General features: G+C 44.1%; 1 protein-coding gene across 4 annotated transcripts in view; it reads left to right on the top strand.

Annotated features, from left to right (window-relative positions):
• UBR4 (ubiquitin protein ligase E3 component n-recognin 4) overlaps positions 1-25358 on the top strand; it is a 79920-nt gene that overhangs the window by 6987 nt on the left and 47575 nt on the right. For all 4 annotated transcript variants that reach the window (XR_001877765.1, XM_017833435.1, XM_017833433.1 and 1 more), the window contains exons 8-49: positions 140-264; positions 917-1041; positions 1262-1321; positions 1447-1637; positions 1892-1991; positions 2098-2235; positions 2721-2838; positions 3257-3444; positions 4003-4162; positions 4286-4371; positions 5341-5510; positions 6181-6463; positions 7079-7211; positions 7628-7707; positions 8324-8452; positions 8895-9077; positions 9278-9400; positions 9488-9717; positions 10349-10473; positions 11040-11137; positions 11259-11416; positions 12105-12314; positions 13311-13412; positions 14277-14377; positions 14562-14760; positions 14869-15057; positions 15569-15632; positions 15812-16003; positions 16580-16650; positions 16775-16922; positions 17424-17651; positions 17849-18019; positions 18116-18298; positions 18921-19079; positions 19682-19834; positions 20138-20365; positions 21137-21294; positions 22285-22456; positions 22583-22784; positions 23050-23213; positions 23417-23633; positions 24019-24235. Coding sequence is in view for 3 of the 4 variants with exons in the window: in XM_017833435.1 (XP_017688924.1) it covers positions 140-264; positions 917-1041; positions 1262-1321; positions 1447-1637; positions 1892-1991; positions 2098-2235; positions 2721-2838; positions 3257-3444; positions 4003-4162; positions 4286-4371; positions 5341-5510; positions 6181-6463; positions 7079-7211; positions 7628-7707; positions 8324-8452; positions 8895-9077; positions 9278-9400; positions 9488-9717; positions 10349-10473; positions 11040-11137; positions 11259-11416; positions 12105-12314; positions 13311-13412; positions 14277-14377; positions 14562-14760; positions 14869-15057; positions 15569-15632; positions 15812-16003; positions 16580-16650; positions 16775-16922; positions 17424-17651; positions 17849-18019; positions 18116-18298; positions 18921-19079; positions 19682-19834; positions 20138-20365; positions 21137-21294; positions 22285-22456; positions 22583-22784; positions 23050-23213; positions 23417-23633; positions 24019-24235 (6531 nt within the window). In the remaining variant the exon portion in view is untranslated. The remainder of the gene's footprint in view (positions 1-139; positions 265-916; positions 1042-1261; positions 1322-1446; positions 1638-1891; positions 1992-2097; positions 2236-2720; positions 2839-3256; positions 3445-4002; positions 4163-4285; positions 4372-5340; positions 5511-6180; positions 6464-7078; positions 7212-7627; positions 7708-8323; positions 8453-8894; positions 9078-9277; positions 9401-9487; positions 9718-10348; positions 10474-11039; positions 11138-11258; positions 11417-12104; positions 12315-13310; positions 13413-14276; positions 14378-14561; positions 14761-14868; positions 15058-15568; positions 15633-15811; positions 16004-16579; positions 16651-16774; positions 16923-17423; positions 17652-17848; positions 18020-18115; positions 18299-18920; positions 19080-19681; positions 19835-20137; positions 20366-21136; positions 21295-22284; positions 22457-22582; positions 22785-23049; positions 23214-23416; positions 23634-24018; positions 24236-25358) is intronic.

Below are 25358 nucleotides of genomic sequence, written 5' to 3'. Positions count from 1 at the left end.
CTCTCTGGTACCTCCTGGTACATCCCTGCAGGTCTGAGAGGAAATGACTCTGCTGGTGGGACAGTGTTGCTCACTGGCTGCTCCTCTGAGCTCTCGTGTTCGTCACTTTGCTGAACCTCAACGTGTGTCCTTCCTGCAGGTTCCACTCCCTGGTGATAGATGTGACCATGGCACTGGATACTCTGTCTCTGCCTGTGTTGGAGCCCCTGACTCCCACACGTCTCCAAGACGTGACTGTTCTTGCTCTCAGCTGTCTCTATGCAGGTGAGTGGATCTCCTCTGGTTTTTTGGAGCTTTTTGCTCTGCTTTGTGAGGCTCAGCCCACAAGTAACCTTTATTTCTCGTGAATTTGAAAGCTCTGCGGCAAAGCGTGTGACTGGGTTAATATTGAAGTTGTTACAGTGGCCCTGAAATGCTGGTACATTCTGCCACTGTTCTTGTCAGTATCTAAGAAAAAGGCTGAGTGATTTAGCATCTTAAAGGCCTGTGATTTCTGCTCTTTTTGTAACGTTCAGAGCATAATATATTTTTACAGTGCTTTTATGGCTTCAACTTAATTGACTGTAGTCCCAAATCAACTTTGTTCTCCAGGAGTGGTTTAAGTACACCAAAACCCTGTGTGTTTAATTGGCATGGAGGAGACTTTAAAGAGATATGGCACTCAAGTATGAAGATAGTCTTAAAAATGGTGTTGAATTACATAGTAAACCATTTCCTCTTTTAACTGTTCCCATGTGTTTTTGTAGGATAAAACTTTCCTCTTTTGGGGGTACTGAAGATTTTTTAATCTCAGCTGTGATACTGAGCATTCTCCATTCCGTCGAGTTTACGGACACATTTTAATGTACTAAATAGGAACATTTTGTCCCAAGATTGGCTCTTACTAAGAATTCTCCCTGCACTTGTTTCCCCTGAGGTGTGAGCGTGGCCACCTGCATGGCCATCCTGCACGTGGGCAGCACTCAACAGGTACGAACCGGGTCCACAAGTTCCAAAGAAGAAGATTATGAAAACGATGCTGCTACTATTGTACAGAAATGTGTAAGTAATGAGTGTTCATTGTTTTCCATTTCAGCACATGAAATGTGTAGAATTTGTATTTATTTGGATTGCAACGACTGTTATTTCTAGGCATTAACCTTGCTGGTAAAGGAATTAAAGAGTGGCTAATTCTAGGGGGCAAAATACACTTGTATTTTGAGTTTTTATTTTTATTATTGCCCAGTGGAGCACCTTAGCAATGTTTTGGCTTTATTTGCAGCTTGAAATCTATGAAATGATTGGGCAAGCCATCAGCAATTCACGCCGTGCAGGGGGTGAGGTAAGATTTCCATCTCAGGAAGCTTTTCCTCTATTTTTGTGCTGGTCTGTTTTGGCATTTGGATTGATACTGTTTTGTCTTGGTGCTTTTTTCTCCCCTGTTCCTCCTGACTTTTGGTATGATAGCATTATCAGAACTTCCAGCTGCTCGGGGCTTGGTGTTTGCTGAACAGCCTCTTCCTCATCTTGAACCTCAGCCCCACGGCCTTGGCTGATAAGGGAAAGGAGAAGGATCCACTGGCTGCTCTTCGTGTCAGAGACATTATTGCTCGTACTAAGGAGGGTGTTGGGTCTCCCAAACTAGGACCTGGGAAAGGGTATGTAACACCCCACTGCAGGAATCATTGTCCATGGATATAACCGTGCCCAGCCAGCAACTACTGTGGGGTCTTGCTGGTCTCTCGAAATTTTATTTCACTCCATTTATAGTTCAAATCTTGAGTCTTGGAAAGAAAAGTTATCTTCTTCAGTTTATCAAGGCAGTCAGTTCACTCAATTTAATCTATCTATCTATCTATTTATTTATTTATTTACCCCCTGAAATTGTGCTGTGTCCTTTGTGTTTCTGTAGGCACCAAGGGTTTGGTGTGCTGTCAGTGGTGCTGGCAAATCATGCCATCAGATTGCTGTCATCGCTCTTCCAAGATCTGCAAGTGGAGGCATTGCACAAGGTATGCAGGGATCATTGCGTGTTCTCGTGAAGCATTTTGCCCTCTGCACTCAAACACACTTCTCAGTTCTCTTGTTTTCAATTCAATTTCAAATTCTCTGCTCCAGGGCTGGGAGAGTGACGGTCCCCCAGCAGTGCTGGATATCATGGCTCAAAGCACGTCCATCCAGAGGATTCAGCGGCTCATAGACTCTGTGCCGCTCACTAATCTGCTGCTGACTTTGCTCTCCACTTCCTACAGAAAGGTAGGAACTGGCACACAGAGAACTTCTGGATCTGAACCACCCCTAAGCATGGAAAGTTCTCACTTTTCAAACTGTGACTGTGCTGAGAGGAATGTAGAATTCTTTCAGAAGTCGTCAGCTGGGGCCTCTGTCTTCCCTCTTTTCGGAGATGTATATTTGACAAACTCGTTCTAATGAAAATGAACTTTTTCTGTAAGTTCAGTGGTATTTGTGAGTTTAATGGGAAGATGAAAAGCCTGTGTTCAAAACCGATGCTTTTAGGTTAGAGCTGTTGACTTCAAGTGTTGCTTACAAACTTGACGTAGATTGTTTGTTTCCAACCATCCTGTGTAATTTGAAATAAAACTTAAGTGGAAGAAGCCTTGAAAAACTGTCCATAAATTAGTTGAGAAAGATTAGCTAGAAGAAAATTAAAAGGAATGAGGAAGTTACTCTTATTTTCAAATTCTTACCTTTAATAATCCTGAAATGTGCTGTTCTCTAAGGCCTGTGTCCTGCAGCGCCAGAGGAAGGGCTCCATGAGCAGCGACGCGAGTGCCTCCACTGATTCCAACACCTACTATGAGGATGATTTCAGCAGCACTGAGGAGGACAGCAGCCAAGGTAACAGAGTTTGCAGCAATCAGGATTTTACACTGCCTTTCAGATTTAGGGGGAACCTGGCTACTGGGCTGTTGCCTGCTCAGATTGAAATGACGTGTAAGGCTGAAAAAACCCAACAGTTTGTAAGGTCTGTGTGGCAGAAGTAGTGCTGACTGGAGTCTGTTGTGTAAACTGAAGCCTGAGTGGCTGGGATTTGGCATTATTTGCTCAAGAGGAGTGGAAGTAATTTCTTGTTGTAAATTCCTGCTGGACCTCTGTAAAAGTGCTTCGCTGTGTGATTTGGAAGGCAGAAATGAAGATAGCAGATGTCTTAACTCTGCTCACTGAAATTCCATTTTAGGCCTTTTTCAGGCTGAGTAGTTTTATAAGGTATTTGCTTATAATAATATGGTTTTGTTTTTCCTATCTCATGTGTTAGATGATGACAGTGAACCCATCCTTGGGCAATGGTTTGAAGAGACAATCTCTCCAAGTAAAGAGAAGGTGGCCCCACCACCACCCCCTCCACCACCTCCTTTGGAGAGCTCACCAAGGGTGAAAAGCCCCAACAAACAGAGTGGTGGAGAGAATGGGAACATCCTGGCCAGTCGCAAGGATCCAGAACTGGTACGGGGAGGTGTTGGGGCTCAGTGAAATCACTGCTGGGCTGTAGCATTGTCTACCTGTGAGTAGCTACACAGCAACGTGATAAATGTCAGGTATTATAAGTGCATTGCTGATGGAGAATCACAAGTGTCTTGACTTTGAGGAAAGATGTTTTCTGTAGTCTCCTGTCAAGTGGAATGTCACAGGATTTGTTGCTGCCAGGGAAGCAGAGACTGCAGATAGTATCTATTTGGGTTACAGAGGGAGAGGGAAAATGGGGGCAGAACGATGAGCGAAATGACTTGCTGATAGAATGCTTTTAGCTCTAACTCTGTTGGGTAAAGACAAAAATAAATACTGCAGGGGAGAAGTTGGAGCCCTTCTACCTTCTGAGAGAGTTCTAGAATCAATCCTGGTACAGACCACAGTGCAGTGAGCTGGATTGCCATGAGTTCACCTGTCCTCCACTTCTGGGGAGTAATTAAGGGACTTGATTTATTTTGCTGGTGGTTTAGTTTTTATTTAATGTTGTGTCTCTGCTTTTTTTGCTTCTATAGTGTGTTTCTCTTTTCTTTGCAGTTTTTGAGCCTAGCTTCAAACATTTTGAACTTTATCACTTCTTCTATGCTGAACTCCAGGAATAACTTCATTCGCAACTACCTGAGTGTATCTCTGTCGGAGCAGCACATGGCAACACTGGCCAGCATCATCAAGGAGGTGGACAAGGATGGGCTTAAGGGTAAGTGAATAGAACTCCGATAGAGCTGGAGGATTTAGAGGTGTGTGTTTTCTTAGTTTCATGTCAAAATTTTAAAGGTAGGAGAGCAAAGGTAGTAAAGGGCACTCGATCCCTGTCTTACAGGCACGTCAGATGAGGAGTTTGCTGCTGCGCTCTATCACTTCAACCATTCCCTGGTGACCTCAGATCTTCAGTCCCCTGCCCTGCAGGTAATCTGGGATTGAATGTGTAAATAAAATGAAGAAGTGATGGTGTCTGTTAAGGTCCCTATGTGGATTCTCCACACCTAGAGTAGTATCTTGGTGATTACATTTGGCTCTGAGGCTATTTTGCAAACAGAGGCTGGAATATTTTGAATCCAGTGATTTGAATGACCTTTGCAGTCATCCAGTATAAAACATCCTGTACAGTGTAAACTTAACATCTAGAGTTCAAACTAATCTACTGAACTTTGAAGGTGATGAAAGCTGAGAAGGAAATGAGTCTGTGTTTTGGAAAGTTGCCTCTATCCATGAGTTTATCAAGAGACATTCCTGCAGATTTGCTTTGCTGTCAGGACTGATGTCAAAAAGCCTTGGAATTCTCTCAGGAGAGAATCAAATTAATCCTTTTGCTTCCATGTACTAACTTTGTAGCCTTTAGGTTTCTTTGCTGGGTGATGGGCTGACCTGACTTAACCCTGTAAGGATAGGTTACAAACCTGCTTACCCATCACTGAATTAAATCCCTATACTTTGCTGACTGTTTTCTACTGTATTTAAAAAACTCTGTTGTTTGGTTTTTTTTAAAGCAGTTGGACTTTTCAGCAATCTGCCTTTTTCCTGTATTTAAAAAGAAACAAGTATTGCTGTAATCAGTCAAAGGGGTCTTCTTCCAAATTCATAGACACTGAACATAATCTCTCTGGCTGTGATATTGCAGTAAATGAGTAGAGCTCATTAATACCTTTTTTTTTTTTCTGTATTGGTGTTGAGACTTTGTTGTGTTTTAGGTGGCAGAGGGACAGCGTTAAGTGCCCCTCAGTAGCTATTTGAGATAGGAGAGTTATTGCTGTGGGAACCCTTATGAACTGAGAGCCCTGCTGATTATTATCATCTCTATGTTCAGATCAAACTTTTAATTAATTAAACCATCAGACAGGACTTGGTTCTTTCCAACAAGCCCCTGTTTTGTTCCAGAACACACTTCTTCAGCAACTGGGAGTTGCCCCTTTTTCTGAAGGTCCGTGGCCTCTCTACATCCACCCTCAAAGTTTGTCAGTGCTCTCGCGGCTTCTCTTGATTTGGCAGCATAAAGCCACTGCCCAGGGAGATCCTGATGTTCCAGAATGCCTTAAAGTCTGGGAAAGGTGAGATAATTTTATGTGAAGCTGAAAATCAATAATCTCTTAACCTCTCTCATTTCCCATCAAGCGAAAACTCTCTGGGCCCGGCGTAACAAGTGTGCGTGTGTTCTCTGAGCTGTGATCTGTGTGATGCTTGGAGGAGCAGAGGATCATTCTGCCGTGTCACTGGAATCCTTAATCCAGAACGTAGGAAATGAGACCTAAAATCAGGAATTAAGTGGGAGGAGGCTGAATTACAGCAATGCTGATTTTAAAAAGGGAAGGAGAATGTCTTTATTTCAGCAGATTTCTAGTAGGTTCTGTTAGGATGGTGCCAGGATTGTTCCTCTCTGCCGTTACCTGGATGTGAAAGTCTCTGATAGGGTTTAGCTTTCTTAAAGCTCTAGTAGCCAGCCTTTCCCATGGGAACAGGTTTGAATTCTTCTTTCTCCCTTTGAATGATTGTTCCGATTTTCCATTAAATGATTTTGCTGCTAATTTAATTTGTAGGTTTTAGCGTTTGTGTAATCTCCTTCCAATAGGCAATGTAGTGAACAGTTAGTGAAATTACCAGTATTTAAGCAGAAAAATACAAGTATGAAAATGTTTCTCTAACCTCTAGTTAAAGAGATTTTAAATAGAGATTTAAGTAGGGGGAAAAGTAAACTTTATAAACTTCCTCTTCTGTTGCCAGGTTTGTGGGCACCCTGAAGCAAAATGCCTTGCAGGGGACTGTCCCCAGTGACACAGAAGATCTGAATGTGGAACATCTCCAGCTGCTGCTGCTTATTTTCCACAATTTCTCAGAAAGGGGCCGCAGGTCCATCATGATGCTCTGTATCCAGACAATTGTGGAGTTGACAGCAAACATGGAGACCCAGCAGTGTTCTGTGCCACTCATCGTGGCACGGCTGCTCTTGGTGTTTGACTACCTGCTCCATCAGTATTCCAAAGCTCCCATGTACCTGTTTGAACAGGTTAGGCTTTGACATCATGTTCTGGATATTTAATTGGTCACCCAGCAGAAATGTGTAACGGGCAATCATTTGGTGTGTTCTGGTCTCTTCATGACCTTTGTGAGTAAATCAGTTTTGATGTTATTACCAGCCTTTGGAGTTACAAGGCATGATTAACTATCACTGCTGATTCCTAGCACTGGCTTCATTTGGAGTGAAAATTCCTGGTCTAATTAGTATCCTAATTCCTGATCAGGACAGGATGATTGTTCCACCTTATCTTTAAAATCTTGAGTATTTGGGTATTTAGTCATCATTTCACAGCTACCTTTTCTTTGCTTTAGTGTTTCACCACTGAGGTTTTTTGGATTTCTGGTTTTCTCATTAGTGGGATGCTGGTGCTTTGTGCCTGGCTTTTCCAGTTGTGGGAAGTTTGGCCTTTGATTTAAACTGCTCCCTTCGTATTAAAAAGCATCAGAGAGGGTCCAGGGCTTTCCTCGGAAGTGTGCAATGTTCTGCTTTAAGCAGGGTTGTTTCTATTCTATGGTTCTTTTTCTGGGGGGTGGTATTGTCCCCCTACCCCTCAATGACAAGGATGCCATGGGTGGTTTTTTGTTTGTTCATTTTGTAACTTAGGTACAGTATAATTTGCTGACTCCACCCATTGGCTGGGGGAGTGGATCCCAGGACAGTGGCAGACGAACGTCTGTCCCACTTTATCATGGCTTTAAAGAAGTGGAAGAAAACTGGACCAAACACTGTTCTTCAGGTAAGAAAGAAAATGAAAGGAACTTTTTACTCCAGGATTTACTTTTGAAATTAAATGTGAGCCCTTCCTGTGCCCTGGTCTGGGCAGCTTTTCCTGCTTTTAATGGGCATAGTTACAATAGATAAAAATGCATCTAATAACACAGGAAAAGTTTTATTAAATAAAATTACTGTCATCTAGGAGTATGGTACAAGTAATTCAAAATATATTTGTATTTATTGTGCCAGGATTGTAGGAGTAGGAAAACTTTGGCTGTGTATACCACAGGTTAGAGCACATACAGTGTGTCATGAAGCTGGTTTAGTATTTGGTAGTAGTATTAAATGTGAAAGGTTAGGGATGGGGGAGAGAGTATAACACAATGCTGCCTAATTAAACTGTCACTTGGAAGGTTATTTTCTGTTCTCACATTCCAGACTCAGTTCCACAGCCCAGGTTCTACTGCATCCTGTCTCTAGAAGCTTCTGAGGATGATCTGAACCGTCTGGACAGCATGGTATGGGCACTGTGGTTTAGAGACCTTCCTGTAAGTCTCCACAAGGCCACGTGGATTTGACAAGTGCCAGGGAAAACAGACAAGAAGGAAAGACTTGATTAAACAGAGAGACCAGAAATTTTTCACTAAGTGGAGAGAAAAAGAGTGGCTGGATAAGATAATATGGGATTCCCTTTTACACCTAGTTGCATGTCAGGGAATTCAGCATGCAAAGTTTGTGAAGATGTGCTGGACTACTTTGTAGGAATGCTTGGGATTCAGTGCTGGAACAGAGAGGCCTGCCCTATCCACACTTGCTTTTCAGTGTTGCTGAAACACCTGAGATGAAGACGTGGCATTAGAGTTGTTTCTCATCACTTTGCTCCATGTTCTTCCTGGGTTATGTTTCCTCTCTACATTTGTTGCCATCAGGGTTGTGGGCTTGCTCCCATGCAGGCTCCCTTATCACCAGTTCATTGATTATCCGACTGAGGAGAGAAGTACCTGGCAGAACTCACTTCCCGAAGGTTTATTTTGCTTAGTTTTGGGCTGTGGGTATTCTGAATACTTAGAAGAGTAAGAGCTTGGCTGTATATATGCTTTGCAAGCATCAGTCCCGACTTGTCGTCTCCTGCAGGTTTGTGAGGTCCTTTTCTCCAGGGCTACGAAGTACGATGAGCTTTATGCAGCCCTGACTTCATTGCTTGCAGCTGGGTCTCAGTTTGATACACTCAGGAGGAGGGAGAACAAAACTGTCACAGCACTGGTAAGACTGTCTTGCTGCCTGTGTTGAGGAATAACAAGTTTTCAAAATTAGGATTTTTAAGCAAAGTATTTAACCCAAGTGGTTTGGGCAGTGGTGGGGAATTTACAAAGGCCCCAACTAACTGTAGTGTTTATGGTGGCTGCGCATCTCTCGAGTTTGTGATTCATAATATGTTTCAGACTTGCTGTAAGTCCCTGGTAATTCCAGTAGTTCTGGTTAGAACATGATTAAGCAGGAGAAAATTGTATAATTTTTCCTTTTTTTTTCTCACTCCTCTGTTGCATATTTTGTTGTGTAATATGACAGAAACTCAGTCCAGAATGTGTTCATCTGATTTGGCACATCTGCAGGAGTCTGGAGTCCCTGATAAGATATTTCAGTAGCTATAATGATCGAGACTGTATCTTTCTTTACTAATTTATCCTACTGTTCCTCTCTTTAGGAAGCCTGTGCCCTTCAGTACTACTTCTTGATCCTGTGGCGGATACTGGGGATTTTGCCTCCCTCCAAAAGCTACATGCACCACTTGGCCATGAACACGCCTGAGATGAGCGACTGTGACCTCCTGCACACACTGCGCTGGTCTTCCCGCCTGCAAATCCCTTCTTATGTCACATGGATCAAGGTACAGCCTTGACTGGGCTATTTTGAGGTGTTGATAGTAAGAATGTCTGTCTCTTCCATAGGGTTTGTTCTATGGGCATGGTGGGGAGAAATGGAAAGTTGTGCCTGTATTTTCCAAAGTGTTCCAGCCTGGTGATTGGCAGAGTGCTTAACTGTAGAGCACTGTTAAAGTGCGATGGGTCTGCTTTTTGCCATCTCTAGGATCACCTTGTCAGGCAGGGCATGAAAGCTGAACATGCTGCTCCTCTCGTCGAACTGACCTCCAGTAAGTGCATCTCAGTGAAGTACGACGTGGAAATAGCCGAGGAGTACTTTGCTCGACAGGTGAGATGGTGGGAATGCATCCATGCACATGGAACTTGTTTTTGTGGAATGATTCGCACTTACTGGTGCTTCCCATTGTATTTGCAGATATCTTCTTTCTGTGCTGTTGACTGCACAACTATTCTCCAGCTGCACGAAGTTCCCAGTTTACAATCCATTTACACCCTTGATGCTGCAATTTCCAAGATTCAGGTTTCTCTAGATGAGCACTTTTCCAAGTTAGCTGCAGAAACTGATCCCCACAAATCCTCAGAGATAACCAAGAACCTCCTTCCTGCTACTCTGCAGCTCATTGACACCTATGCTACGTTTACCAGGTACAGTCCTTGGGATCTCCAGGAGGAATGCAATTCCCTGCAGTGCATTTTGCTTTCTTTGCATTTTGTGTGTTGTCTTCTTAGAGGTGCCTGAGTTTTTTTATAGTCCAGTGTAATTACTTTATGTCCTATAGAATGTCCATTGTTTTAAAAGAAGAATAAAAAGTAGCTTTTCAAGCCATGTATGGAAGTTGTTGTTTCTAAGTAACCACCTTGTCTGATCTTCTACGGCTTCCTTGCAAATTTGCAAAACCAGCTTTTCCTCGAAAGATAAAACCACTCTGTAGGATAGTGCCGCTTAAGGTTATTTCTCTGGAATAATATTGAGGCTGTCAGACCATCAAGAAGGAGAGGGGGGTTAATTCTTACATTAAGAGTCTGAAGTCTTGTAAACTCTCGTTAGAAACCTGTGTAGAAGAAAGTAAAAGTAAATCAGCTTTTTCTTTGGAATGGGCACTTCTCCTCATTAGTAGCTTGGAGGGGATAAAAGCCCACAACTCCCTTCGTGGTACAAGATGAAGTATGGGGCAGAGCCTCAAAAGTTTGCTGTTTATCTGTCACTGTATTGACAGATGTAGTTCAGAAATGCAGAGCTGATTCCTGAAGTGAATCCTTTCCATCCTGAACGCAGATCTTACTTGCTCCGGAGCCTGTCTGAAGAGGGCTCCACGGACAACAAACCCTCTGAGGAGAAGCTCCAGGGTTATGCTGCTGTCCTGGCCATCGGGTCCAGCCGCTGCAAGTCCAACACTCTAGGTGAGGGTGCGGGAGAGCTCACTGTGCCTTCTCTGTAAAGGTGAAGCTTTCTACAATGCTACCAACGTTCCATTTCAAAGCTCTGTGCTGGCTCGTGTTCTTCACCACTCTGTTCAAATGAGGGAGTTATCCTACCAGCAGCACACTGGAAGTCTCCTTTTGGTATCCTAAAAACTGAAAAAGCTGGGCAAAGCTTGAAAGAGTAACTGTCTTGTGGGCTTGTCTGGATTGTTGAAATGCTTTTATAACCGTATCGGAGCTGGTGGCATGAAATAATAAGGGGAATTATGAAATGTTACTGTGTTGAAGACTGCTGTGAATTGGTATTTTTGCCCTGTTTTCTATTGTTTTAATAAAGTGAAAGAAGCAGAGAAACTCTTGCAAATGTAGGGATAATTTTGACTTGTAGAAAAGCTTGAAACTAGCCCTCAGCAGAATTACAGCTCAATTTGACTACAATTGTGTCTTAAATAATGATCTGATTTAAAGAGTATTGTAAAAGCATTCTGGGTTTCAACAGGACCCGTGAAATTACTCAGATCCTGATCATTCTGTGTTACCTGCAGGGCCAGCACTTGTTCAGAACTTGCCTTCAGCTGTGCAGACTCTGTGTGAGTCATGGAACAACATTCACACCAACGAGTTTCCAAACATTGGCTCATGGGTGAGTCCAGCCTGGAGGATTGATCTGGTGTGCCCTTAACTCCCAGAATCTCTGGGCACGGTTGACGGGGTGTCACTGTGTTGGAGGTGGGTGGTTCTGATGTGTGTGTGTCCCTTCCCAGCGCAATGCCTTTGCCAATGACACGATCCCTGCGGAAAGCTACATCAGTGCTGTCCAGGCTGCCCACCTGGGCACCCTCTGCAGCCAAGCCCTGCCTCTGGCAGCTTCCCTGAAGCACACCCTGCTGTCCCTGGTCAGGCTCACCGGGGATCTCATTGTGTAAGTGATGGATTTTCCATACATTATATGTTACAGACACTGTGGGTCTGTCTGCTGTCCTCAGTGGCTGACTTCATCAGGCTCTGCGGGTGGAACTCACTGACCTGGTGCTGAATTTGAACTAGACCTTTCAGTTTGCAGTTCTAAATTCTACGTGAATAAAGGCAGTCTTTCTGTCTTCATCTCATCTCTTCAAAAGTCCGACCCCTTCAGAGAAACCCTTATTTCTTTTTTTGTCAAATATGGACTTGAAGAAACTGGAATATAAACTGAGACAATATAGATCTAATTAATTGATTTGTTCTTTGTTATAATTCATTTTTGTGATGTTTTAAAAGCATAAAGAGAGAATGAAATGCATTTCTTTTTCCAGGGACTTACTTTAAAATACACTGAAATCAAGAAATAGTTGTTGACACTGCAGACAAACCCAAAAGCCACACTGTGTGAGAGTAGTCTGTCTAGGAAAATGTTGTAACTGTGTATATGCAAAAGTAACATGCAGAGTTTTCTAAATGAGGACTGTTTTTCTGAGGCTGTGTCGGTGTATTTATCCCAGCTTTCTAAAAAAAGCTTTATCACTGATTTCCATCCAGATTTGTGCCTCGCTTGTGTGACTTCTGATTTCCATAGGGATGTTCTCTAATAGATCATGCAGAGAATTAACTTGTTTGCTTTTGTTTTCAAGCTGGTCAGATGATCTGAACCCACCTCAAGTAATTCATTCCCTACTGCCCCTCCTTCTGGAGACCAGCACAGAGAGTGTGGCAGAAATCAGCAGCAACTCCCTGGAGAGGATCTTGGGCCCTGCAGAGTCAGATGAATTCCTAGCACGTGTTTATGAGAAGTTGATCACAGGATGCTACAACATCCTGGCCAATCACTCTGATCCAAACAGGTAACAGGCTGGGCTTTTCCTTCTCCCCCAAAGCTGTGTACAAAGATTGCCTACAGCGGATTTAAACAGCAGCGCTGGTGCTGAGCACAACAGAAAGGCAGAAAATCAGTTTATTTTTATCTGTGGAAGACTTTTATACTTGTAGACTAAAAATGCAAGATATTTTATTCATGTTACCAGGAACCATTGAGGCAGGGTGGATTTTCATCATCTCCTGTAACTCTGGATGAAGCATGTGTGTATCTGGATGGTTTTTTATTTAAAAAGATAGGAAATTCTGTAAATACAAGCACGAAATCAAAAGTGAAGATGCCAGCCTAACTCACGTTATATTCCCTTTTTCTTGCTGTGTGTAAGGATGGCTAATCCCTGCTTTATCACAGCTAACTACCCAGATTTGGGCTTCCCACCCCTTCCTCTTTGTACAGAGGGAATGAGCTTCCTGTGCAGATGTTGATTCTAGCCATCTGAAACATAAAACCTTTAGACATGATGATGTTGCATCTTTTTTAACACTGATCCTCTCTGGATGGGAGGTCAGAGGGAGATCTACTGACCTGGTACAGAGTATAAATGTGATGGGATTTTACTTGCAGAGTATTTGTGGAGTGAGGATAAGCACAGGGGAGAATGGGGAGGAGTAACACTAAAATAGACTTAAAGTGTACAAACAGCAGCTGTTTATAGGAATTTGAGGTGTCAGAAAGGTCTGGATTATTCTGGGTTTCTGACTGTAACTTGCCTTACAGTATCATGTGATGCTTTTTTGCTGAACATTTGTTGGGTTTGTTGGTGTTTCTGTCTGGTGTTCATCAGTTGTTTTTCTCCTGTCTCATGAAGAGCTGTTTTCAATTGGTGGAAAGTTTTTGGAATTGTATTAGCAAAATAGATCACTTCTTGACTCTCAGAGCTGTTGTAATTGTTGAAATGGCTCCTATATATTCTTATTTGACCCTCATGTGTTTGATCCTTATATATTCTTCTTTTAATCCTTAGTGGTCTGGATGAGTCCATCTTGGAGGAATGTTTGCAGCATCTGGAGAAGCAGCTGGAGAGCAGCCAGGCCCGAAAAGCCATGGAGGAATTCTTTTCAGAAAGGTGAAGTCACCATGAGAGCTGTAGCCCAAGAACTCTATTTCTCATCCTTTTTCTGTTTGCTTGTCACTGTAGACTCTGAAGTGATGTTGATGTCATTGTGCAGGAAAATATGGGCTGTGTAAAGGCAGGATCTCCTTTGAGGAGTGCAGGAGAGTGGGAAAAAACTTGGGGCGGGGGCAGGCAGAGGACCTGGGTCTTTGTCACTCCAAAGGAAATAGTCAGTGAGTCCCTATAGTGGTCATTAGTGCAAGATGATCTGTCAAAGGAGTTTTTTGAGAGATGCTGGTCCATAAGGAATTTACAGACCAAGCTGCAAAATCCCAAGTTCTCCCAGTGCTTCCTTGGGGTAGCAGGTTGGTAATTTTAAGAGTATGAGTGGGGTGTTGACCTGACTTAAGATTATGAAGACAAACTGTGCTGGAAACAGCACAGCACAACAAGAGTGTTCTGAATATGAGGGTGAACTCATATTCAGAGGAAAGGTTTTCTCTGTTAAGCAAACCATTGTCTGTTTTTTCTCTCTACTTGTTCAACAGTTCAAAATGGAAGCAGTATGGTGGCTATACTTTGTAAAGATGGAAGGGAAAAATAGGCAAGAAGATCTTGCCTTTTGGTTTGGAAACGAGTTTAGGCCCTTTTGTGACCTGATATGTAAGAATACCGAAATGCTGCTGAGGAGCCCATGAGATTCATGAGTTTTAGTCTGAGTTTGCTGTTTGGCTGAAAGCAATTTCAGCAATTGGCTGCTGAGCAATATTAATACAAACTGTTGCCAGTCTGAAATGTGAGGGCAGAGAGAAGTGAAGCAAGTGATAAAAGGGAATGGGTCATCTTTTACAAAGCTGATTTATTTTCCCCCTCTAGTGGAGAACTGGTGCAGATCATGATGGCAACAGCCAATGAGAACCTCTCAGCCAAATTCTGTAACAGGGTGCTGAAATTCTTCACCAAGCTCTTCCAGCTGAGTAAGTGATGGTTGGATCTCTCCTGTCCCGCCTTTGTCCTCTTTATACTGTTCTTGTATTTGGCTGAGACATGAAGATGCTTGAAAGGAAAGCTGTGGGAGGGAGTGGGGTCACAGCTTCACGCTTGTAATGAAAAGCCACACGTTCACTGTAGATCTGTCGCTCACAGTAACTTCCCCCCCAGCTGAGAAGAGCCCCAACCCCAGCCTGCTGCGACTCTGTGGCTCTTTGGCTCAGCTGGCCTGTGTGGAGCCTGTCCGGCTCCAGGCCTGGCTGACCAGGATGACCATGTCCCCACCCAAAGACTCAGACCAGCTGGACATTGTGCAGGAGAACAGGCAGCTCCTGCAGCTCTTGACAACTTACATCGTTCGGGAAAACAGGTAAAGCACAGCCTTTTGTGTGCTGGTCGTTTCCTTCCTCCTCCAGAGGTGTGAGTTGCTGGTGGTGTCTTTATAGTACCTCTCTGAAACTCTCTTCTTTTTGCTCAGCCAAGTGGGAGAAGGTGTGTGCACTGTTCTGCTGAGTACTCTGATACCAATGGCAACAGAGATGTTGGCCAATGGTGATGGCACAGGCTTTCCTGAACTGATGGTCGTGATGGCAACTTTGGCCAGTGCAGGACAAGGTGCAGGACACCTCCAGCTTCATGGTGCTGCTGTGGATTGGCTGAGCAGATGGTAAGAGTAAACGGGATACTGTTCTTTGTTTATTTGCACCACTTAGACTGATTTTGTTAAATTTTTTGACTGGTGGTATGGGGACAGAAGTTCATGTATGCTGATATTCAGTTATTTTTTAGTTTGTTGTTTGGAATATAAAGTGTCTGATCTGTATCCCCTCCCAGTAAGAACAACCATGTGTTGTCTTTCTTTTCCACTCTGGATGGTTTAATTACTGCATTTATACATTCCCTGCTGTTAACCTAAAGCAAATTGAATGCTTGAAACTGTTGGTCAGGACTGAGTTTATACTTCCCAACAGCTGTTACCTGTGATGAGAAGTTGTGGACTCCCCATTCCTGGAAGTGTCCAAGGCTGGGTTGGATGGGGCTTGGAACAGCCTGGGATAGTGGAAGGTGTCCTTGCCCATGGCAGGGGGTGGAATGAGATGAGCTTTAAGGTTCCTTCCACCCCAAACCACTCTGGGATTCTGGGATTCTATAATAATTTCCACTGTTTTGTGTTACAGCAAGAAATACCTGTCTCAAAAGAATGTGGTAGAAAAAATGAATGCCAATGTCATGCAAGGGAAGGTAAGACATGACCATCGTTTAATTTGCAGGAATAAATCCCAGGCAGGAGCTGTTCACCTGTTCCTGTTGGGTTCATAGTGGGAGTTAAAGCAATTTGGTCAGGGGCACTTGTTCAATTTTCTTGCCCCATAGCCGCTATTATGGGATGTGAGCAGTGCCTGTCCTTCTGTGCTTTCCAGCATGTGACTATCCTGGAGTGCACCTGCCACATCGTCTCTTACTTGGCCGACGTCACCAACGCCCTGAGCCAGAGCAGTGGCCAGGGGCCCAGTCACCTGTCCGTGGATGGGGAGGAACGGGCCATCGAGGTGGACTCCGACTGGGTGGAAGAGTTGGCAGTGGAGGAGGAGGACTCCCAGGCTGAGGATTCGGTAGGCAACGCTCACAGTTAGTGCTGCAAAGGAGATGAAGGTTTATTTTGCTTCCAAATCAGAATTACTCAGGTTGTGAATTAAGATTTTGTTGTTTATTCCTAATGTGACCTACTTGTCAGGTCTGGAAGAGAATATCTGTAATTCATGCCTAGATCCGTTGACATTGCCATGTCAACTAAAGTTAAGTATTTATTTTTTAATAGAAAAAGGAAGAAATGGAGTGAGATGGGTTTCTTCCTACTGGTTGGTTTGTCAATTTTATATATATGTCAACAAACAGCTTAGGTAAGACTTTGAAGTGCTGTTGGCTAGGGAAGAAAAGCTGTTATAATGCATTGTTTTAATTTTGTTGTACCAACATTTTTGTTACTGTTTCTTTTTCTTGTTAACCCTTTCATGTTATTATAATGTGTCACCCTCTTTTTCATGTGGTTTGATACCAGCTGCCTTCTCTTAGCTCAGTGTTGCTATTCTTAAAATGCACATTTGGTGTCTGAGGAATTTATTCTGTACCATGTACTTTACTGTAGCTGCAGTTGCAGCGCTTTTTTGAAACAATTTTCTTCTCTATAGGATGAAGATTCTCTCTGTAATAAACTCTGTACCTTCACCATCACACAGAAAGAATTCATGAATCAACATTGGTAAGGATCTGAAATTTGTGTTCAGAATTTCAGCCTGATATTCCTGGCCATTGAGAAGGAAACCAATGTGGTTTGTGAGCCTCAAGCAGTGTCTTTCATAACTCACCTGGCTTATTTTGGGCAGGTACCACTGTCACACTTGCAAGATGGTTGATGGGGTTGGTGTTTGCACAGTTTGTGCTAAAGTTTGTCACAAGGATCATGAGATTTCTTACGCCAAATATGGGTCGTTCTTCTGTGACTGTGGAGCCAAGGAAGATGGCAGCTGCCTGGTAAAGTGTTTTCATGTCCTCAGCTTTTAAAGTCTTTTGCAGTTTTCTGTTCTGCAATAAGTTATGTCAGGGTATGAGTGTGTAAGAGTCATAAGACTTGAAGGTATTTGTTTTATAGTGACCCTTCAGAATTTACAGCTTGCCTGGAAATTAATGTTTTTGCACTGAATAAGAGCACTGGCAAATCTCTGTCCCAGTGACTCCTGGGATTCCACCTACCTTTACAGAATTCGCTACACAGCAATCAACACCTTTTCCCATGTTTTCCACCAGCAGCAAACAAAATAACTATATCTTAATTATGGAGGCTTTTTAATACTTGAGTGGAGAGTGACATGTAGGATGCTGTTTTGTTGTATCTTTAGAATTGCGGTCTTAAGAGATTTGCACTCTATTTCTTTAAAATTACATTAATCTTGCTGCTATTACAGTCTGTATTCATTTCATTAGTAGTCAAACTGAGTCTGGTTTAGGCTCTTAGCGTTCCTGTGTCATTCCCAGGCTTTGGTGAAGAGAACCCCCAGCAGTGGGATGAGCTCTACCATGAAAGAATCCGCCTTTCAGAGTGAGCCCAGGGTGCCTGAGAGTGTCATTCGCCATGCCAGCACCTCCCCTGCTGAGAAAGCCAAGGTCACCATCAGTGAGGGGAAGGGCCCTGACGAAGAAAAACCCAAGAAGAGCAGCCTGTGCAGAAACGTTGAGGGCTGTCGAGAGGAGCTGCAGTCCCAGGTATGATTATCTGTTAAACAAAGATCATTTATGGTGAGGATCTTAGGCAGAATGTGTTGGTTATCAGCCAAGTTGTTTGATTTTTATGATAAGAGGAGTCATAAAAAGGATGTCAGGCTTTAAAAAGTGGTTGATGTGTAGCTGTTATGAAGGCTCCCATAGGAGCATTTTGTTCCTCACTTATCTCTTTCTTGTAGGCCAACTTCTCCTTTGCACCTTTGGTGCTAGAGATGCTGAATTTCCTGATGGATGCCATCCAGATCAACTTCCAACAAGCTTCAGCCATGGGGAGCAGCAGCCGTGCCCAGCAAGCTCTCAACGAGCTCCATACTTTGGACAAGTCAGTAGAAATGACAGACCAGTTGATGGTGAGGCTAAAGGAGTGATTAGATTATGGGGGGAGGACGGTCACTTTTTATAGGGCAATTCCAAGTGGTTTACTTTGGATGCTTTTACTGACTCAGGTGCCAACTCTCGGCTCTCAAGAAGGTGCTTTTGAGAACGTGCGCATGAACTACAGCGGGGACCAGGGCCAGACGATCCGGCAGCTGATCAGCGCCCACGTGCTGCGGCGCGTGGCCATGTGTGTGCTGTCCTCCCCGCACGGCCGGCGCCAGCACCTGGCTGTGAGCCACGAGAAGGGCAAGGTGAGCTCTCCAGCTCTGCAGGGAATGCTGCATTCTGAGGGAAAATGGAACAGCGCTGAACAACAGGCAGAATGTGCTTTGTTCTGCATCTCTGGAGAGCTGGATCTTCTGTGTAGTATTGCATAGCTTAGGGAAGCCTCTCTTAGAAAAAACTCTTCAGGGAAAAGAGTTCTTGCAGTAGAAACAGTGAGAACAACTCACTACAACTACCTAGAAGGAGACTGAAATGAGGTGGGGGCTCATCTTTTCTGCCTTGTGTTAAGTGAAAGGATGAGAGGAAAAAGGCCTTAAGCCGTGCCAAGGGGAGGTTCAAATTAGATATTAGAAAAAAAAAAGTCTCTGCAAGAGTGGTCAGGCATTGGAATAAGTTCCCCAGGGAGGTAGTGGAGTCACTGTCTCTGGAAGTGTTCAGGAGGTGTCTGGATATGGCACTTGGTGATGTGGTTTGGGAGTGATCAGGGTGGTGCTGGGTGGCAGTTGGACTTGATGATTTTGAAGGTCTCTTGCAGCCTTGATTCTGTGATTCTGATTCTGTAAATGTGGGGACACATTCATAGAGCTGGAATTGAAGTGCCTTATTCCCCTCAGTTATAACTGGATAACAGTTCATTTTGTGGTGCAGATCACAGTTCTTCAGCTCTCAGCATTGCTGAAACAAGCTGACTCCAGCAAAAGAAAACTGACCCTCACCCGCCTGGCGTCCGCCCCCGTTCCCTTCACTGTCCTGAGCCTCACTGGGAATCCCTGCAAGGAGGACTATCTGGCTGTGTGTGGACTGAAAGTAAGTGCCTCCCGAACCCTTTCCCAGGCAGCTGGAAACATCAGCTCAAAGCCAGCTGTCTTTCTTTTCTCTGAGGAGCTGGCACAGAGCTGCCTCCAAAGTTCTGTCACTAATTTAGCTCCTGAATCACTTTCCTACTCGACAGAGGAAGCAGAAGAAGCAGGAGCTGTATGAATAATATGATAAATGAGAGAGTGCCTTGAAATATAGTACTTCTTATTGTATTTAGGCCAGTTTTACGTAAGACAAGAGCCAAAGTTTAGTCATGTCAGACTTAGTGTGCTAAAACTAGTCTGTAACAACCAGTGTTCTTTGGCAAGGACTCCTCTTTTTTGTATTCTCCCAAATTTAGATTCAGCTTTCCCAGTGCAGAATCCACAGATTTGTTATTTAGCTGAGAAACAGCTGCACTCTGTGGTTTTGGTTTTGTGTTTTCTTTACAAACGATCACGTAATTTATCTTTAATGCAGTAATTTTAGATTCTCACTCTCTGAATCATTATTGGCATAAGAGAAATGCTGACTTTTAACTCCATTCTTGGCTTCAAATGTTTTTAAAATGCTTAGTTCTAATATTTGACCAATTTTTTTCATTACTCCAGGACTGCCACGTATTAACATTCAGCAGCTCTGGATCAGTCTCTGATCATTTGGTACTTCATCCCCAACTAGCCACTGGGAATTTCATCATCAAAGCTGTGTGGCTGCCAGGATCTCAAACAGAGCTTGCCATTGTGACTGCAGACTTTGTGAAGGTATGTCTGCTCATAAGCTGTTGATGATATATCTACTTTCATACATCAGAGCCTGGATCCTTGTGGAGTTGCATGTGGAAGAATGTGATAATATTCTTAGTTAGAAATAAATTGGAAATATAAATTTGGCTATTGTTGTTGCAAGAAAAAGCAAAACTAAAGAATCCAAAGAGTAGAGCAATTAACTATAACATCTAAAAGGATTCCCTTGTCTCAGCTCTTGTCTTGTTTTGTATTGTGGTAGTTGATTATTGCCTTAATTCTTCTGTGTCATAGTAATTATTTTCTTGGTTCTTTCCACAGATTTATGATCTCTCTGTAGACGCCTTGAGTCCAACTTTCTACTTCCTCCTACCAAGTTCCAAAATCAGGGATGTCACTTTCCTTTTCAACGAGGAAGGGAAGAACATCATAGTGATCATGTCCTCAGCTGGGTACATCTATACACAGCTCATGGAGGAGGCCAGCAGTGCCCAGCATGGGCCATTCTATGTCACCAATGTGCTGGAAGTCAACCACGAGGACCTGAAGGTGCTGGTGACTTCCCTTTCTCTCTGTTTTTTTGCATCTTATATTTGAAGGCAGAAGTTTCCTTTTCTTTTTTCCTTCTTTTGAGCCCCCTTATCTAGATCAAGGAGCTTGCTCATTCCTTTAAAGAGAGAAATATCCTTGCAGTGAAAGGGTGTGGGGGTGAAAATTAAACCCCTTGATCCTTTCATCTAGAAAATGGAGCATGTTTTCCATGGCTGGCTCTGAAGTCATGCCCAGCAGGATTTCTCAGCAGGGAGATGGCTGCAGAGCAGTGCAGTTCTCGGAGCGAGGCACTCCAAAGGTGCAGGAACAGAATGGATAAATCACCACTGCTGGGGCTGCAGAGCTGCAGTGAGCCTTTGTTTCTGGTCTTGGGGGTGACTTGTAAAATCTGTCCAGTGTTTTTACCCCAACCTGTTTCAAAACTGGAAAAGATGAGAAGACAACCCTCAGGAAGATCTTTTATGAGCTGGGAACAAGGGGAGTGCTCCATGTGAGACTGTCACATGGTGTTCAGGCTCGCAGCTGAGGGTGTTACCTACAGCCTGTGGGTGTGCAGGCTCAGCATCCCTTTCCAAAGCCTTTGAAGTGTCTGATGGATGAGTTCACCCAGCAGTTCAGTTTAGAAAATTGTCGTTTAGGGCTGTGTTCTCTCGCTGGTGGGGAGGAGAGGAGGCCTTGGGAATAATTCCATCATAAATTTAAAAACCTGACGGTGTTTTGCGGTATGTGAGTTTATGTTAAATGTTGTCATTTCTCTTGATCCCACAGGACAGCAATGGCCAGGTAGCAGGAGGGGGGGTGTCCGTGTATTACTCCCATGTGCTGCAGATGTTGTTCTTCAGCTACTGTCAAGGCAAATCCTTTGCAGCCACCATCAGCAGGGCCAGCCTGGAAGTGCAGAGGCTATTCCCAATCAACATCAAGAGGTGAGGCTCACGTGGAAGACTCCCCTGAAGTGTTTATTTCTGTTTATTATTAATAAATATCACTCATCAACACCCCAGCTCTGAATGGCCAAAGCTTGTGCTGAAGATCCTCTTTTTCCTGCTACTTTTCATGGTGCTTCTGCCCTAATGGACTTTGGTGATGCTTTTGAGTCCCTTCCAACTTGGGATATTCTAGTTGCGGGATGGTTTGAAACAAGAACTCGGTGTTTCAGCAGTGGGGCACGTCTGCATTTTGTCTTCCCACTAGGATTTCCCATCAGGAAGGTGGCTGCAGAGCCATTGTGCTGCACAGTGTGGAGCTGCTCCTGGTGCAGCCACTGGAACTGATGGGATTACCCCCCCTCACCGAGGCTGCAGAGCAGGAAGCCTTTGTTTCCTTTTGCCACCAGTACTGCTGTGGACCTTGTGCACTGTGCATATTAAGGCTTATTTTCAGACTCCCTTGAGGGAAACCAATCTCTTTTGCTATGAATGTGGCAAGAAAAAGCTGTTCTGTCATGTTTTCTGACAGAGCTGGGCACTTAGGCCACAGACTCTTTACTAGCCTGACACAAAGCCACTGTCATGAGCAGGCTCTGTAGAAGGCTCGTTCCAAGAGCTCCCAAACCCCAGTCAAGCTTGGCTTAGTCTTTTTGCAGCTCTGTTTTTATTTTTTCCAGTGAGCAGTCACACAGATTCTCTTGGTTTGGCCTTTGCTTAGTGCTGCTGGGTATGTTGTAATGTGTAACTGTTCATCTGTTCAGATAAAAACATTGCTGAAAGCCATTTTAGAATTGCCTCCTTGGTTTGGGGCATAAAATGTTGCCAAGTGTTTTTCCTCAGGTTTGCAGGGTAGGGATCAGGCTGTGAATTGGAATGCTTGAATTCCTGCTGAGGATGGAGCTTTAACTGGTTTGAATGCTGTATTTTGTGTATTTTCGCTTGTGCTGCTTGTTAAATTAATGTCACTGTGCCCTTCATCTCTTGCAGTTCTAATGGTGGGAGTAAGACTTCTCCAGCCCTGTGTCAGTGGTCGGAGGTGATGAACCATCCTGGCTTGGTGTGTTGTGTTCAGCAAACCACAGGTGTCCCGCTGGTGGTGATGGTGAAGCCAGACACCTTCCTCATCCAGGAGATTAAAACCTTGCCAGCCAAAGCAAAGGTTAGGCAGAATTCCCTATGGTTTTGGCCCTTAAAATGTGTTTTCTTGTTGTTCCATCAACCAGATCTCTAATGCAAAGAGTTTTCCTTCAAGCAGCAGTTGCCAAGTCCTTGCCTTGCTTTGCAGATCCAGGACATGGTGGCCATCCGTCACACAGCCTGCAACGAGCAGCAGAGGACCACCATGATCCTGCTGTGTGAGGATGGCAGCCTGAGGATCTACATGGCCAACGTGGAGAACACCTCGTACTGGCTCCAGCCCTCGCTTCAGCCCAGCAGCGTCATCAGCATCATGAAGCCCGTCCGCAAGCGCAAGGCAGCTGCCATCAGTAAGGGGCTCCTCACACAAGCTGTAACAAATGGAGGTGCAAAGATTGATCGGCATCATCCAGATACTTAAAACATTCACTTCTGACAATTACCAGTTAACCCGAGGGCTAAGGACTGGCTAAGTCTGGGTGAAATGTTTCCGTAAATATACGTAAAGATATGTACAGACATCTGCGAAGGAGGCAGGTTCCTTCTGCAGCTCTTTTACCACATCTCTGCCAGTTTAGAATGTATTTCATCAGGACCCTCTCTTTTCCCTTCCAGCAACTCGCACATCCAGCCAAGTGAACTTCCCCATTGACTTCTTTGAACACAACCAGCAGCTCACAGATGTGGAGTTTGGAGGCAATGACCTGCTGCAGGTGTACAATGCTCAGCAGATAAAGCACCGCCTCAATTCCACGGGCATGTATGTGGCCAACACAAAGGTAAGTGGGGCGATTCGGGGATTCTTTTGGGCTTCTTGGGTGACATCATTGCTCATATTGACAGCAAGCTGTGTCTTAGGAGTCTACTTTGTTCAAATGAACCTGTACAAATCCTGTAATTAGGAAACAGTGGAGACACCTCTGTACAGAATCAGGTTCTTGGCTTGAGAGTGAATTTTTGAGCTGTGATTTGTCTTCTGCAGCCTGGGGGTTTCACCATCGAAGTGACAAACAATAACAGTACGATGGTGATGACGGGCATGCGGATCCAGATCGGCACCCAGGCCATAGAACGAGCTCCCTCCTACCTGGAGATCTTTGGCCGCACCATGCAGCTCAACATGACCAGGGCCCGTTGGTTTGACTTCCCCTTCACCCGGGAGGAAGCCTTGCAGGCTGACAAAAAACTCACGGTCTTCAGTAAGTCTTTGTTAATTGCTTAGTTTGACTTCACTGATGGTTTTGTTTGGGTGGGTTGAAGCTGTCCTGCTTCACCTCACAGTAGGGAATTTCCACAACCTGTTCGACTTGACTACAAAAACAGTTTGAGGGGTGAGCCCTGAACACTTAATAACTTTATTTATGGCCCAGTTTCTTGCTGCAGTGAATGAATGTTCGGTAGCTCAGCTCGATAATTTTGTTTTGAGGCAATAGAGAAGGAAAATGGCCTTGGAAAGGAGATGACTGTGAGTGGCTGTGTTTTAATGACACAGTGTAATCGCTGTCCTGACATTAAGAGGAGGCTTGTTTGTATTCAAAAGCAATGGCTCTATTAGTTCTTAAGAAATTTCTCTCATCACTGCAGTTGGGGCTTCTGTGGATCCTGCTGGAGTCACCATGATGGATTCCATAAAAATTTATGGCAAAACCAAAGAACAGTTTGGATGGCCTGATGAGCCCCCTGAGGACTTCCCATCTGCTTCAGTGAGCAATGTTTGTCCCCCAAACCTGAATCAAGGGAATAGCACTGGAGACACAGAGTCAGCTGCCCCTGCTGTTGCCAGTGGGACTGTCCTGGAGAGGTATTTCCACAGTCTTTCCTTTCTTTCTCCTTGAAAATGCATGGTTGCTCTGGAGGGGACTTAGGTGCACTTGTGTGCTTAACTGGGAGAACTGAAGAGAATTAGTAAAATTGCTCTCACTGTCTTACAAAGCAACAACTGAAAAATCAATGATTATCTTGTAAGGAGGGTTTGTGCTCACTCTTGATTTCTCTGGTGGAGTAGATGCATAGATCTGTGTGCCTGCTTTGCGTTGCCAAGTTCATTTGTTTCAGCAGCCTTGGGGAGCTAAAAGAGATTTCTACTGCCTTGGTACATTCTTTCATTTCAAGCTGGCCCTTTTCATTCTCTAGAGCTCACAAAAGTCAGGCCTCTGAAGTTAAGCTCAGTTTTGAGGAGGGCTTTGTGTGTGACCCTGCTTTAGGCTTGTGGTTCCCACCAACTTATCTTGTGGCCCATGTGTCTCAGACTGAGCTGTTGTGCTGGAGAAAGTGTTGGGTTTTTTCTCCTCGATATCCCTACTGAGAGCCAAACCCCAAGGGCAACCAGGACATATATGTAGTGCAAGAAATAAAACTTGTGTTCTGTTTTATATTCATCCCGTGTTCTTCCTCTGAGCTTGTACAGTCTGTGCATAAGAGTTGTAGAAAGCCTGGCAAGCAGGAAGGACAGGAGGGAAACAGAGCAAGGGGGAACTAGCACTGCTGAAAACTGAGCATTTTAAAGGGATATGCTGCTCAACTGTGAGGAAATGGTGGTTAATTTTTTCTGACTGAAATTCTCAGGTAAAGGGTCAGAGCTTGAAGTGGCAGTTAGCTCCAGCTGAAGGACTTGTTCAACCATCTTTTAATATTTTGGCTAATAGTTCACGGGAGTTTTTTCCCTTGGTTATTTTCCCTTTCCTTCCCTCCTCTGCTGTGACATCCCCACAAGATGTCCCTCTCAACACAGACATCTGTTTTCCAGAGCAGTGGGGATTATAGTCTAAAAATTCAGATCCAAAAAAAATATTCTTAATATTTGGTGTTACAGAATGCAGTATGGTTACCTTCTAAAGGGCCTCCTGAGTGGACACAGCTAATGGCAGTCAGGAGGTAGCTTTTCTGTCAGGCACCAAACCAGAAGTTTGGTGTCTATATTTAAA

Source organism: Lepidothrix coronata, unplaced genomic scaffold (assembly GCF_001604755.1).
Source record: "Lepidothrix coronata isolate B3197 unplaced genomic scaffold, Lepidothrix_coronata-1.0 Scaffold214, whole genome shotgun sequence".
NCBI classification, from domain to species: Eukaryota; Metazoa; Chordata; class Aves; order Passeriformes; family Pipridae; genus Lepidothrix; species Lepidothrix coronata.
The sequence above is the reverse complement of the archived record's forward strand: the minus strand, read 5'-3'. Positions and strand labels throughout refer to the sequence as shown.